Source organism: Salmo salar, chromosome ssa07, assembly GCF_905237065.1.
Source record: "Salmo salar chromosome ssa07, Ssal_v3.1, whole genome shotgun sequence".
Taxonomy (NCBI): domain Eukaryota; kingdom Metazoa; phylum Chordata; class Actinopteri; order Salmoniformes; family Salmonidae; genus Salmo; species Salmo salar.
Genome location: NC_059448.1, coordinates 48,587,674 through 48,603,009, shown reverse-complemented (window position 1 = coordinate 48,603,009; position 15,336 = coordinate 48,587,674). Strand labels below are relative to the sequence as shown.

The 15,336-nt window shown below is 46.7% G+C and overlaps 1 protein-coding gene across 2 annotated transcripts in view; it reads left to right on the top strand.

Annotated features, from left to right (window-relative positions):
• Nucleotides 1-15,336, top strand: part of LOC106609494 (semaphorin-3C) — a 55,368-nt gene that overhangs the window by 33,883 nt on the left and 6,149 nt on the right. For both annotated transcript variants that reach the window (XM_014208368.2, XM_014208367.2), the window contains exons 3-15: nucleotides 1,844-2,004; nucleotides 4,216-4,278; nucleotides 6,357-6,476; nucleotides 7,722-7,812; nucleotides 8,978-9,097; nucleotides 9,333-9,475; nucleotides 9,573-9,687; nucleotides 10,261-10,330; nucleotides 11,906-12,050; nucleotides 12,323-12,545; nucleotides 13,999-14,087; nucleotides 14,717-14,758; nucleotides 14,989-15,146. In XM_014208368.2, the coding sequence (XP_014063843.1) occupies nucleotides 1,844-2,004; nucleotides 4,216-4,278; nucleotides 6,357-6,476; nucleotides 7,722-7,812; nucleotides 8,978-9,097; nucleotides 9,333-9,475; nucleotides 9,573-9,687; nucleotides 10,261-10,330; nucleotides 11,906-12,050; nucleotides 12,323-12,545; nucleotides 13,999-14,087; nucleotides 14,717-14,758; nucleotides 14,989-15,146 (1,540 nt within the window). The remainder of the gene's footprint in view (nucleotides 1-1,843; nucleotides 2,005-4,215; nucleotides 4,279-6,356; nucleotides 6,477-7,721; nucleotides 7,813-8,977; nucleotides 9,098-9,332; nucleotides 9,476-9,572; nucleotides 9,688-10,260; nucleotides 10,331-11,905; nucleotides 12,051-12,322; nucleotides 12,546-13,998; nucleotides 14,088-14,716; nucleotides 14,759-14,988; nucleotides 15,147-15,336) is intronic.

The following is a 15,336-nucleotide window of genomic DNA, read 5'->3' as shown; positions in this document are numbered from 1 at the left end:
CCAGAGCCACATTGAGCAGAGCTACAATAAACCTTTCTGTAAACAGGAATCATTAAGTGAGAGTCAGCACCTTTTGCTCCAGGAAAAACAGAAGCAGGAGCCCGCAGGCTTGTAAACTGAACACTCCTTTCACTCAAGCATAACAAAAAGATAAAATAAAACCCTTTCCAAGAAGGTCTTTAAATCTCTCCCCTGCCTGCTTATTCTGGAGAGATGTAGGTAAGAGTGGTTTGGAGTGAAGCATGGTTTTAATTAGTTCTTATACTTACTCCTTCACCCCTGGTGGCACGCCTGGCTTCCCTGATCTCTGGCAGAGCAGGCCGTTGAACATCTGTAGCCTGATGAGCCGAATGCTTGAGCTAACCTAATATCTCCCTGAGCCCAATGCGACACTATCTCCTCAGCTCTAAAGCTTTGGACACGTGATCTTCTCCTTTTTCCAGAGGTTCTCTTTGTTAAATGCACATTGTACTTGTTGGAGTTTGACAAGGGCCTAGGGTATTACATTTGAGTCTGGTGGAAACAAAGCATTGTGTGTTGTTCATTAGGCGCTGTGAGATAATGCTCATGCCTAAACATATACATGATACACCAACCGACTGCTTTGTGCTTTTTTTTTTTACAATATCGCCTAAGTTGATTTCTCTAACATATGATTGGGGCGTAGGATATGAGGATGCTTGGGCCTCCAGAGTGGCGCAGTGATCTAAGGCACTGCATCGCAGTTGCTAGTTGTACCGCTAGAGATCCTAGTTCGCGTCCAGGCTCTGTCGCAGCCGGCCGCGCCTGGGAGACCCATGGGGCGGAGCACAATTGGCCGAGCGTCGTCCGAGTTAGGGGAGGGTTTGGCCGGCAGGGATGCCCTTGTCCCAGCGCGCTCTTGCGACTCCTGTGGTGGGCCGGGCGCATGCACGCTGACATGGTCGCCAGGTGTATGGTGTTTGCTCTGACACATTGGTGTGACTGGCTTCTGGGTTAAGCAGGCTTTGTGTCAAGAAGCAGTGCGTCTTGGTTGGGTCGTGTTTCGGAGGATGCATAGCTCTCGACCTTCGCCTCTCCCGAGTCCGTACGGGAGTTGTAGCGATGAGACAAGACTGTAACTACCAAATGGATAAACAAATAAAGGATATGAGGATGCTTATAGATGTCAAGATCAATAGAGTGAAGAGGCGTGGGAAATGGTACTTATTCATGTAAACAACTCTAGCTTTATTCCATACGGCAACAGCACTAAACACACATCCATGATCAGAAAGAGAGGGGGAGGTGAGGCACTGGAAAACAGCTTTCATTCAGGATAAAAGGGCCTCGACCTCCAAAAGCAATGTGCAATACTATTGAATAGAGTAATGAAAAGTGATTTTAGCCTGGAGGCCTCAAGGAGAGCATAGCCAGCCTGTTTGTTGATTAGAGAGAGAAGGATCAACTTGCTCTCAACTCCTCCACTCCTGCCCCCTGTCAATAGTGATGAATATGCATGAGTTTGGCATAGACAGTGAAGGCCTTTGATGGTTTGGATGGAGAGCTCTGGACGCTTAGAGACAGAGGACATTTACTTCTTCCTTCTAGCTTTAGGACAATACGGGCTTTTACAGTAGCTGGTCGGTCAGAGAGACAACCAAGTAAAATGGTTTTTCCACAGATTTATTTTGCTCACCATGACTGTCCAGTGTTCATAAAGTGGCGCTGTTTGGAATCTACTGCATGCGTTGCAAAACGGATGCAATCACCTTTTATGCACTTGTTGTTTAGTCAGTGTTAGCTGACTTGGTATAGTCCTGCTGTAAACGCAACAGATTCCTCATTATTTCCCACCATAACATTGTCTGTTTGTATCCCACAGACCTGCAGGCGTCCCAGACGGTGGAGTACTACAGTCTGTCAGACAAGGCCATGGACTACAGGGTCCTGTTGATGGATGAGGACCAGGACAGGATGTATGTTGGCTGTAAGGACCATGTCCTGTCTATGGACATCAACAACATCACCCATGGGACACTCAAGGTGAGGTCCTCTTAGCAGTCCGTTAAACTGTTAAGAGGATTTTCCTTACAGCATCAGGGAAATGTTTAGTTGATCATTGCTTGTTGTGATAGTATTGCAAGTAGAGAATGGATATAGCAGGATACTGACTTCCTCTGCCTTACAGTATTATAGTATGATGGTGTGATGACTCATAACTCTCTGTCCGATACCAACATGAGTTCTATTACTTTCCATCCTATTTATCAAGCTCTCAATAAAGGAGACAAAATGACCTTGATCTCATTTAGCTTTCCTTGCATGTGGCAGATCATGGCTGAATACATTATGCTAATTATACAAAAGCCGTAATGGTGGTGATTAAGTTAAAATAGTACATTTTATATGCTAGATCACACCCATTTCATGGAGCAAAATATGACATATATTAGTGGTGCTTGATGCAGTTCTGTGATTCTGTAACAGAAGTTCTCAGCTAATTGTATCTGTGCAGTGAGGGAGCTATCCTGTCTATAACTGACAGGCGTGAAGAGCAGAACAGATGGGAATGCATTTAGTTTACCCCAGAGAGAGCTGTAGCACATCCATTTGCAAAGTAATTGCCTGATACGTTCCCAGCATTAGATCCTTCAAGCTCCTCACGGGATTGGAAATCTAGCATTTACTGGAGACAAGTTATCATCATTATTGGGAAGTTCACTACAGTATAGAGCATCCCTATTAGGAAGTCACTACAGTGTAGGGCATCCCTATTAGGAAGTCACTACAGTGTAGGGCATCCCTATTAGGAAGTCACTACAGTGTAGGGCATCCCTACTAGGAAGTCACTACAGTGTAGGGCATCCCTACTAGGAAGTCACTACAGTGTAGGGCATCCCTACTAGGAAGTCACTACAGTGTAGGGCATCCCTACTAGGAAGTCACTACAGTGTAGGGCATCCCTACTAGGAAGTCACTACAGTGTAGGGCATCCCTACTAGGAAGTCACTACAGTGTAGGGCATCCCTACTAGGAAGTCACTACAGTGTAGGGCATCCCTACTAGGAAGTCACTACAGTGTAGGGCATCCCTACTAGGAAGTCACTACAGTGTAGGGCATCCCTACTAGGAAGTCACTACAGTGTAGGGCATCCCTACTAGGAAGTCACTACAGTGTAGGGCATCCCTATTAGGAAGTCACTACAGTGTAGGGCATCCCTATTAGGAAGTCACTACAGTGTAGGGCATCCCTACTAGGAAGTCACTACAGTGTAGGGCATCCCTACTAGGAAGTCACTACAGCGTAGGGCATCCCTACTAGGAAGTCACTACAGCGTAGGGCATCCCTATTAGGAAGTCACTACAGTGTAGGGCATCCCTATTAGGAAGTCACTACAGTGTAGGGCATCCCTATTAGGAAGTCACTACAGTGTAGGGCATCCCTACTAGGAAGTCACTACAGTGTAGGGCATCCCTATTAGGAAGTCACTACAGTGTAGGGCATCCCTACTAGGAAGTCACTACAGTGTAGGGCATCCCTACTAGGAAGTCACTACAGTGTAGGGCATCCCTACTAGGAAGTCACTACAGTGTAGGGCATCCCTACTAGGAAGTCACTACAGTGTAGGGCATCCCTACTAGGAAGTCACTACAGTGTAGGGCATCCCTACTAGGAAGTCACTACAGTGTAGGGCATCCCTACTAGGAAGTCACTACAGTGTAGGGCATCCCTACTAGGAAGTCACTACAGTGTAGGGCATCCCTACTAGGAAGTCACTACAGTGTAGGGCATCCCTACTAGGAAGTCACTACAGTGTAGGGCATCCCTACTAGGAAGTCACTACAGCGTAGGGCATCCCTACTAGGAAGTCACTACAGCGTAGGGCATCCCTACTAGGAAGTCACTACAGCGTAGGGCATCCCTACTAGGAAGTCACTACAGCGTAGGGCATCCCTACTAGGAAGTCACTACAGCGTAGGGCATCCCTACTAGGAAGTCACTACAGCGTAGGGCATCCCTACTAGGAAGTCACTACAGCGTAGGGCATCCCTACTAGGAAGTCACTACAGTGAGTGAAGTTTGTCAGTTTGCTTCAGAGTTTGTTTATTTCTGTTCAATATGTTCTCATCTCTTCCATCCTTCCGCTCCACACGCTATCCCTGGTTTCTGGGTTTTAAAAAATTCCCAACTTTCCGAGAAGACCAGGATGTGCAATGGTCCCTAATGAAGCTTTTTTCTGTGTTTCTCACCAGGTGTTTTGGCCTGCATCTGTTAGCAAGATTGAGGAATGCCAAATGGCTGGCAAGGACCCCACGGTAAGAACAGTTACACTCAATATGTAGCACTAACCGCTAACTAAATCCACTGAAAGTCATGTGTGATGTTAACCGCTAACTAAATGAACGAACACACTATACTGATGTCTCTGGTCCTTCTCCATTAGCATGTGTTAGCATGTGTTAGCATCCTGGTTTCCAAACGCGTGGGACTGCAGATGTGGAGTTGAGGAGAGTCATTGACTCCTCCTGGTATTCCTTATGTTATTCGATAGATGAATGAGGCAGAGGAGTGCTCAAATCCACCCAGAGAAAATAAACAAGCATCAAAGCAGTACGCTAACTACTGTGACTGACAACAGATCCCATAACCTGCCCTGATCCCTTACTGCACTGCGTCTCTGTATTAGCATATACAACATTGACAACCTCAAAACAGCAGCTGGTGATTCAGTTTTCTGTAACTAATTAGGCTGTTTTGCATGTTAGGACAAACATTCTGTTTTTTTTCCATTGTTTTTATTGGACTGTGACTTCAAAGGCATTCATGTGGTGTACTGTTATGAAGCTAGCAGTCGTAGTTAGTAACAATGGCCACCATGGCAGAGAGCTGTGGTCTTGTTCAGTACTATAGTGTAGGACCATAGTCTTGTACTGTAGGGGTAGAGAAGAAGCTGTTTCCAGTCAGTGGATGGTGATTAGTGCTGCCTAGAGTCACGGCTCCAGCTCTGTGGACAGCCTCGCACAATATTTGGCTGAGCGTCTCTGTGTGGAGAAGCCCAGTGGTCGGCTTACCGCCCTCCTCCGCCTCTACTCTGCCATCCCTCTCTTTCGCAGCCCTGCCTGGTTTCTCTATCTTGCAGTCTCGGCCTCTCCCCTCTCTCTCGCGCTTTACTCTTACTGTCTCTCTCTACCCCTCACTCGCTCTTTCTTTCTCTCTCTCTGTTTAAACTCTGTTTTTATAATGCAGTTTCTCCCGGACATTTTATTTGTCTTCCTGAATCGCAGCCCTTGTCAGGTTGTTATGGTTACCCTCCTGATGTGTGTGTGTGTATATATTCAACTCCTCCTTTACGATAGAATCTGGGGTCACCGGGCCTCCAGACTACGCCCACACATTGTTAAGCACTGGAGGATGGCATTTGGGGAGAAATATTCCTTTATTGTATGTATAAAAGGTTGAGATTGATTAAATCCATGTTTAAAAGTTCCCTCGCTGTGTGATCCTCCCTTAAAGGCCATCAGCCTGGTTTTAAATCCCCGGCTACAGTTGCTCTGGCTTGTCTCTGAAGGGGGGCTGTGGCTGGATAGTTAACCCCAGAAAGCTCTGGGACATGATATTAGTTTATATGTGAATCTGCTATTGGATATGAGCAGACAGTGGGGGGTGTAGAGTTGATGGAGGGTGTCATCTGAGGGGTGTTTATCTGCTAGGAGGAGAGGGGAAATGAAAGAGAAAGTGAAAAAGCGAGAGGGAATGAAGGGTGTGTAATGTTGGACGTATCATTGTTTTTCTCGGCGGAGTTGGTGTGCGGAGTGTGAGTGGGCGCAGCTGCTCCGTTTCCGTGGGGATGGCCAAGTTCCTAATGGCTCCCTGGGTGCTCCTCTCCTCCACTGGCTCGCTCCGCGGTCTGACTTTTTATTACGCACAAAGCCCAGTGCTCCGGCCAATCTCACCTCGTGCTGAAGAGGGAAAGATCTCGATTGGGCCTGTAATCAGATCACAGGGCTGTATATACTCAGCCCTGTAGACAGGGCTTTGATGAAATATCACTTCACTGTTGACACCCTTTTTTCCACTCCACCAGTGCCAGGGAGCAAACTGGAAATAGCTATTATGATTGTACTTAATGACAGTATATAAGTAGCAAGTGAGGAAAGTTGGAATAACATTGGTAGCTAACCATTTGGAACTGTGTAATTGCTCTTTATGAAGCATAGGCCCTGACCAATCACAACTTGGCCACTGTTAGCTTTATGACCTTCTCAACAATTGCAGTCTGGAAGGATGTTGCTGTTGAACATGCAATATTGCATGATAGATTGATTGACTGATGTATGGATACTTTGGTGATTCCATACATGTACTAACCAATTTCCTCACCATCTCTCTGCAGCATGGATGTGGGAACTTCATCCGGGTGGTCCAGCCGTTCAACAGAACCCATCTGTTCATCTGTGGGAGTGGTGCCTACAGTCCTGTCTGTGCCTTCATCAACAGGGGCAGGAGACCAGAGGTTAGTATGCTCCTTGACTTATAATCAGACCATGAGAGCTATGCTATAGTTCACCTACAGTACAATCTCTACCACCATATTCTCATACAAATGGAAATTCCTGTGGATATGTGACGTGGTTATTGCTGAAACTAGAGTTGGTAGGTTTACAGCTGGGCGCCTCTGCTTCTGAAACCAAACTATGGGATTTTTTAATGTTTCATCTGGGACAAGAGGAAGTCTGTCTTAATCCAAGACATCCTCAGAAAAGCAGCCATGACAGTTGAGTTTAGCCTTGTGTGTCAGTCTCTCTGAGACAGAGAAGAGGGATGGAGGAGGAGCCATCTGCCCCGGTCTTTGGCCACCTGGCCCTGAAAACGAGACTGGGAAACCCCTCCAGGAGAAAAGCGCTCACTGAACTCACTCGCACTTACAGCAGTCTGCAGCGCCTGCCAAATGCTAATCGGCACAGAGTTCGAAACCAGGCTCTTTCTTCAGTATGGTATCTTCTGTCATTTAGGGTTTGTTTAAAAAGCAGCATTGCTCTGTTTTTCCCATCCGCCAATGCTTGGATGTGTCAGTATCGTTTCTCAGACTGGGTTTGCTAACAGTATCAAGCTGCCATTGTCGGACTTTGACGCATAACTCCCTGGGCTCTTTGGCCCCTAAGCGTGTGTCACATTGTTGTATGGGAGCCTAGTGAGGAGGATTTCAGTGTCACAGACAGGTCACCTTTGTGTGAGTGTGTCGCCGTACAGACCCTGTGATGAATGGCCATGGATCGCCGCCAGAGCCACGGGAAATCTTCACGCACCACTTGGAGAGCAGCCGCACTTTTCTGGAGAACGTCCCTGGGCTGACGGCACCCCCTTCCCCTTCATTATCCCCGTCAGAACTGTCGAAGTGTGGGTACGACCAAACCGGGGGGATGGGACGGGGGGATTTTCCGCTGACCGCCGAGATAGTAAATTCGGATGATCCATTTCACTGTGAGGGGTGGCAGAGGGCCAGGTCTGAGATGGAACCACAGCATCTCAGCCCATCGGAGGACATTGGAGGAATGTTCTTTTAATGTCCCGTGCAGACCAGTAAATGTGAAGCCCAGCGCTGGCTTTGTAACTTAAATCAGAGGGAAAAACCTTACTCTGGATTACCTTGAACATTTGGAATGCTCATAATCTCATATTTATTGCTTAAAAGAGCAGAGGGTAGAATTCCACCAAATTCCCATATAAAATCTGTTATTTACATTTTCTTTTCCTGCAGGAGCAAGTGTTCCACATTGACTCCAGAGCGGAATCTGGGAAGGGAAGGTGCTCCTTCAATCCTAGAGTCAACACTGTCTCCGTCATGCTTCGTAAGTTCTCCTCTGTCCCTCTATTGGCACTATTTATGTCTCTGCAGGACGCATCATACAAAAACCCAAATCGCTATACTTCCCCACCCTATGGTTAACCCGACTCCCCATCCCCCTTATCGGTGACCCTGCCGTAGGTCGGGCCGCACACCCTTGTCAGTCTGTGTCGTCCTTTGGTCTCTGGTTGGTTGCCGGGTGTCAAGTTGCTGACGAAATAGCCAGAGGCACCGAGTCGCACGCACAGCTTGACTTTCTGACACCCAAGCCCTGTGGCATCAGCAGCCTTACCCATCATCAGCCCCTCAAGCCCGGGACGTCCGGTCACAAGGAGAGGGTTGGCAGAGAGGAGGGGTAGTGGTGGCAGGGAGGGGACCTCTGAGTCAGACTAGGGGACAATCAGGCCTGTGTCTGGGCTAGATTAAAGGCTCCATCTCATACTGAACCCCTCATATGAGCCTGTGCTGTCTGGGGGATGTTGACACCACTGCTCCCCTCAGAGCAGCCAACCACATACAAACACTCACACTTGGACCTGAGCCACACCGCCAGAGTACATGCGCTGGGCTGGGGCTGATGGAATGATGAAGTGACACAGTAATGGAATGATGAAATGCACAGAGGGTGTGGAGAGAGGAAAGAGAGCGTGCGGGCTAACTGTCAGGGTCATTAGCCGAGTACAGGGAGATCAAACACTATGGCTGTAAATCCTCTGTTGGCTCCATTATTGTTTACTGTCACCATTCCCTGTCCACAGTGATGTACTGTCTCTGTAAACAAAGACTGTCATTGTAAATAACAACTTGCCTAGTTAAATGAAAAAAGTCCATCACCATTGAATATGAACCCAGAATTTCCGTTGCTGTCAATGGAAATTGAGACAGGCACATTTTTGTTCCCTTGGCCATTAATAGTCAGTAAGTCTTTAGGGCTCGTGGGGGGTGGGGGGGGGAGTGAGTGTTCTGTTTGATCAGATGGGAGTAAGATGGTTCAGCTATGATCCAGGGTTGTGTTCATTAGGGCACACCGTAGCAAAACTTTTTGCAATGGAAAATGAAAACAAGCTTTTCTTAGTGGACAAGTTCAGGTAGTACCTCCCTGTTTTACTTTGTTTTCTTACATGTTGTGCCATGATGAACACAGCCCTGTATGTGTCTCTGTGTTCCAGACCAGGAGCTGTTCTCAGGCATGTACATAGACTTCATGGGGACGGACGCTGCCATCTTCAGGAGCCTCACCAGGAGGAACGCAGTGAGGACAGACCAGCACAACTCCAAGTGGCTGAGCGGTGAGCACATACAGCAGAAATATATGAAGCACATGTAAATGTACACCAGAAGTCTTCAACTGTGACCCTGAAGAGCTAGAGGTTGGGCAGGGGTTTGTTCCAGCCCTGCACTAAAACATCTGGAGTTGGAGATCCACATTTACTACGTCAAATGTACTTCAACTACTTTGATACTGGAGACAATGGACAGCATGTTATAGTATAACATTTTACCCTGTTTATTTATTTTCCATAGAACCCATCTTCATAGACGCCCAGTTAATCCCAGATGGATCGGATCCCAACGATGCTAAACTGTATTTCTTCTTCCGGGAGAGACTGACGGACAACAGTGGGAATACCAAGAACATCCACACCATGGTCGCTAGAGTGTGTCCTGTAAGTGTGTGTTCAGGAAGTGTGTGTGTGTGTACGTGCGTGTGTGCATTACATATGTGTGCATACATGAGACATGCATCTCTTTCGATGTGTACAGAATGACATAGGTGGCCAGCGTAGCCTGGTGAACAAGTGGACCACGTTCCTGAAGGCCCGGATGGTGTGTTCAGTTCTGGAGGAGGATGGCACCGAGACACACTTTGACGAGCTCGGTGAGGAATACGCCATCACCTACCTACTGTGTTTACCAAGGCCTGGAACATTCTGTTCCAACCCAAACCACTTCTCCTGTTTACCTAGAACTAAACATCTCCCTGGCCAGTCTCTACAAATACCAATGTATCTCAGATTCTCAGGTGTTTTGGATTATAAACAGGGTCTTTACACCTGTGTCTTGACCTGCTCCTCAGTATTGAAAGAATTCATGGTTGCGCTTTAGTTGTCTAGTCCACCTGTAGATGCTCTACAGACTATTAGTAACATCTTCTAGCTCTAACCCCAACCTTAACCCTTACCCTAATGTTTAGTCTAAACCTAACCCTAACAAGCAGTTGCTTATCAACAGATCGCTTGTTGATAATATGACAATCCGGACTATTCAAGCAGAGTGACCCAACTCATCCCTTAGTATTATTTTAGTCTTCTGTGAGTCTATGGAGGTCTGTCAACACGGACATTCATTCAATTCATCTCCACTTCAGACTCTTCCATTCCAGGAATATTAAACGATAAGGTGCATGATGGACGCTGACTCCTTAAACACAACGTTGTGTTTTCCCTTCCAGAGAGTGTGTTTTTGCTGGAAACCGATCACCCCAAGAGCCTCCTGGTGTTCGGCGTCTTCACGTCCACAAGGTGAGGCCAATGGTAATATTGCTTGAGCATTAGTGGCTATGCTGACTGGCATGGCAGCACCGGATGTCATTAGGAATGAAGCAGACATGACAGGAGCTCCTAGATAAAGACCCCCAGTATCACCTTAATGTAGCATTTCATTTAAAAACATTTTTTATTTAACCTTTATTTAACTAGGCAAGTCAGTTAAGAACAAATTCTTATTTACAACAACGGCCTACCCCGGCCGCCCAATGGGACTCCCAATCACGGCCGGATGTGATGCAGCCTGGATTCAAACCAGGTACTGCAGTGACGCCTCCTGCACTGAGATTCAGTGTCTTAGACCCCTGCGCCACTTGGGAGAACACTAGTGACCTGCATGTAGTACCAGAGGAGGCTGGTTGGAGGAGCTATAGGAGGATGGGCTCATTGTAATGGGATAAATGGAACGGAGTCATACATGTGGTTACCATATGTTTGATGTGTTTGTCATGGCTGGAATGGAACAGTATCAATGAGCCCATCCTCCTATAGCTCCTCCCACCAGCCTCCTCTGGCACTACAGTATTTGGCTCATTGACTTAACTTTACCATACCGTTCGCATTTCATTGATCACTTTTCCTTATGTACTAGCAATGCAGTTAGTGAGCTCTGCTTCCTTTCGCAATGTTGACAGCAAGTTCATTATGTATGAGTATCACCATGTAGTACCCCTGGTGTTTCCTGAGGTCTACTGTTACTGTATATGGTAAATCAGACACTATATATGTGTTCAATAACTTTATTTATCCTCAAGGGCTTTTGCAGGATGGCTATAGATGTGTATGGATGGCCTGTTATGTGTACTCACTGGTTTGTATTCACTAGGAACTAAACGGAAGCAAACGCGCAGAAACAGGAAGGGAACTATCAATAAGAAACACGTTTTTTTACATTGCAAAACATTTTGCAATGGTGTGCACTAATGAATACAACCCTGGTTTCTTCAGTCATCAAGGCTAGATCAGGGTTACTCAACCTTGTACCGTGACCCTTCCATAAATCCTAAGGAAACACTTGTATCTTTTAACCCAGGCATTTGAGACTCATCCTCTCTCTATAGCCAACACAAACAGTCTGTAGTCTCCATATCTCCAAGCTCGCTCTGTCGCTCTTTCTTTCTTGTTTGTATATATCTATATATATATATATACAAGAAAGAAAGAAAGCGAGAGACAGACAGACTCTATGCAACGTTGTCATTCCAACCAGCACAATGTATTTCTTCCTTTTGCTCCTTCAGGCTTTCTCCTTTGTTTTGTTCGCTGAACACAGGCTCTCTCTGTATTACTGATGGTCATGTGGTTTTTAGGGTCTGGTCCAAACCACATCATATCCTTCTGGGAATGAAGCAAGAATGGGGGAAGAGGGGCAAGTTGGGTAGGGTGAAGTGGGGTGGCAGTAAACTTCACCCAGATTTGATGGCTTGGATATCCTATGAACAGCAGGATTTAAAGGACTGATGTTTTAACTGGGTGGATCTGGGGGCTTCTGGGATGTCAGTTATCCACATCACACTGACTGCCGGAATGTGTGTGTGTCGTTTCCCACAGCTCAGTGTTTAAGGGCTCGGCCGTGTGTGTCTACAACATGGCAGACATCTTGACAGTCTTCAACGGGCCGTTCGCTCACAGGGATGGGCCGAACTTTCAGTGGGTGGCGTACCAGGGACGGATCCCTTACCCCCGGCCTGGAACAGTGAGTTTAGGGTCTAATATCTGTATTGAACTCAAAATAAGACAAGAGCTCCAATGCAAATGTACAGTTCCTTGTTGTTCTCCTACACAGTATCTACTGTGTCTAACAGTGTGGTTGAGGAAACCAGGTCAGAGAAACATGAATTAATGAGGATGAGGACAGCAGAGTTCAGGGTCAGGGGTTAGGCTTTTCCTTTCTGTACCTTTGTCACAGAGCTGAGTGATAGGGATTTATTCACCTCTAGCATCTCTCCTCTTTCTCCCTCCCTCCAGTGTCCAGGCGGAGCCTTCACCCCTCACATTCAGAGCACCAAGGAGTTCCCTGACGACGTGGTGACGTTTGTCAGGAACCACCCGGTCATGTTCAATCCTATCCACCCCGTGGGCAGGAGGCCCCTGGTGGTCAGAACGCAAGCTGACTACAAGTACACCTCCATCGCTGTGGACCAGGTGACCGCCGCAGACGGGCACTACCAGGTCCTCTTCCTGGGCACAGGTTTGTACTGAACGATACGTCCTTATTTATCTATTAGAGACAACTAGCACCCATTCCCACCACACAACATACACACACCACAGGCTGGGAGCAGCACAGGGTCACGCCTGTACATCGCCTACATCAGCACCTAAGTAGCTGTTCAGGATGCCTGTTCAGGATGCCTGTTCAGGATGCCTGTTCAGGATGCCTGTTCAGGATGCCCTCAGACTAACATTCTCATATTCCTCGTCTCGCCACTTGTGTTCCATAACCATCAGAGTTACACTTTTAAAGAGCTCTGACTAATGCGGTGGGTTATATGAGTGGGATGCTTCATAAAGAGTGTGACATCGTCCATGGTGGAGCATCCATGTTGGCTACGGATGCTAATAGATCTCCAGGCCCCAGCATGACAGCATAAATGACCTGTTCTCTCTGTCACCAGGGGGTGGCACCACCACAATGCCCTCATTATAGATAACCCACTTAATTCCATTTTATTCTATATTGCAGTAATCCATCTCTGCTCTCTCATGCCATAACGTTGGCGTTTCATAAGCAAACGATTACAGAGGGGATATGAACTCAAGATAAGTAGTCTGTCTCGCTCTTCAGTGAGTAGAACAATAGACTACACTATAACGAGCTGCAAGAGAGACAAATAGACGTTCAGGAGGGCGATGCAGCCCACTGGGTGGAGGAAGAGGAGGAGGAGGACAGGTCTGAGCAACACAGAGGGGAGTGTGGAGCTGGCTGTACGTCATGCAGCCCAGGGAGCCTCTCTCCTTTCTCTCACTCACAGCTGTTTATGTTTATCAGCCTTCCAGTCCTCCAAGATTCCTGAGGACATGCCAGTAATGTCAGACTGCAGGGTGGAGAGGTGGGGGCTTTGTTTCAGGGATGTGGAGAGTTTTTTTTTCAAGGATTTCCAGGAGATCTTGCTGTAACTCTCCTCTCTCCTTCCTCTGCTCGCTAGCTAACTCCTGGACAAACATAGTTCTGCCCCTTTCCGTGGCCTTTGTCCATTCTCCTCTCTGTGGGTTCTAAAGCTCACAAACCCACAACTGACTTGACTGTGGATACCGGTCACAGCAGTCATGTTAGATTCAAACCCAAATATGTGTGAGAAGAAGAGCCAGCACTGTATTTATTTACTTTTTCGTTCTAATTTTGCTAGCCGTTCTAATTTTGCTAGCCACATGTGTCAATGTTGGGTCTGTGGTGAGGTGTGTGTGTGTGTGTGTGTGTGTGTGTGTAGGGGTTTGTGCCTGTGAAGTGGTTGCCTAATGACTCTCCATTCTCTGACGTGTATATAGAACTCATAGATGCGCACACACACTCACTTTAAAACAATAACATGTAGTATATCAATTGTGAAGTCTTTTGTCTGTAATGTATTTTTCGTTGTGTTGGCTAATGGGGATCCTATTAAATCAAATCAAAATTTCTCTGTGTTTGTGTGTTCCCTCAGACAAAGGGACAGTGCAAAAGGTCATCGCTCTCCCCACAAACCGCTCCCTGGACCAGGATCTGATACTAGACGAGCTGGAAGTTTTTAAGGTTTGAATTCTCTCTCTCAAACACAGACAGACAGACAGACAGACGTCAAATGCAGACAGAATAGGAGCTCTTGACTTTTTCACAAAGGGTCGCAGACTGTACTCCTAAGGGAGAGTGATGACCTGGGCACTAGACCACCACACAAGACTGATGGGAAGCAAACTGACATTAGAGGGTGGTGCCGGTCACCCATATCAACCCTCATACGCTCTGTTTTATCTCAGCCTGATAAACAAAGCAAGTCATCCGTGTGATCAAGGCCCAACCAAGCTTTAATCTCTCTCTGCACCTGGACGACACCGGTCTCCCACTAGTATAGTTTGACGTGTCATAGAGATCTCTCACAGTGTTCCTACTAGTGCCGCGCGGTGGAAGGTGATGTGGTATTCAATTGGATGTTAGATAACCTGAGTGTTGGTAAAAAGATCCCTACACAGAATGTAAAGGACCAAATGTATTTCCTAAGATTTACGGTGTGCAACAAGGACTAGCTCAAACACACCTACAATCTTATGTAATATGACATGATAAGATAAGAAAGTTATTATGGTCCATTACTTTTATGACATAGGATCACAACATTTGTTTCATAATATTATTGACATTGTGGCATGTTTCTCTCTTCCCAGAACCAAGCTCCAGTGACAAACTTGAGAATATCTTCCAAAAAAGTTAGTATATGCAAGCAGTGCTTAATGTATCTCTATATTGTTTCAAAATGCTTCTGATTAACTCATTGCTATCGCCTAGTGCAATAGTTTATTTTCTGCATTAAAATTGTGACTCAGCCGGAAAGCCAGATAATAAGCCATAATTGTCCGTGAGCTTAACTTAGTTAAGTCACTCTTCCACTTATTAAAACAAACAGTGTGGTTGACATTTGAACTGTTTTGCCTTGCAGCAACAGCTGTACGTAAGTTCAGAGCACGGCGTGTCCCAAGTGTCTCTGCACCGTTGCCATGCCTACGGCTCAGCCTGCGCCGACTGCTGCCTGGCCAGAGACCCCTACTGTGCCTGGGACGGCCTGAGCTGCTCCCGCTTCTACCCCACTGGCAAGAGGTACGGTACTACAGACCCTGGTTTGGGTCAACAGTACAATACCAACTGTGAGAAAAGACCACTCTAAAGCAAACCGAGTGGCACAATTAACATTTTACAGTGTTATGCCACTCTATGGTGCAATCTGCTTTTACCCATAAAACATTGGTGCTGAGGACCCAGGTTGTTAAGGGTTACAGTATAGGGCAAC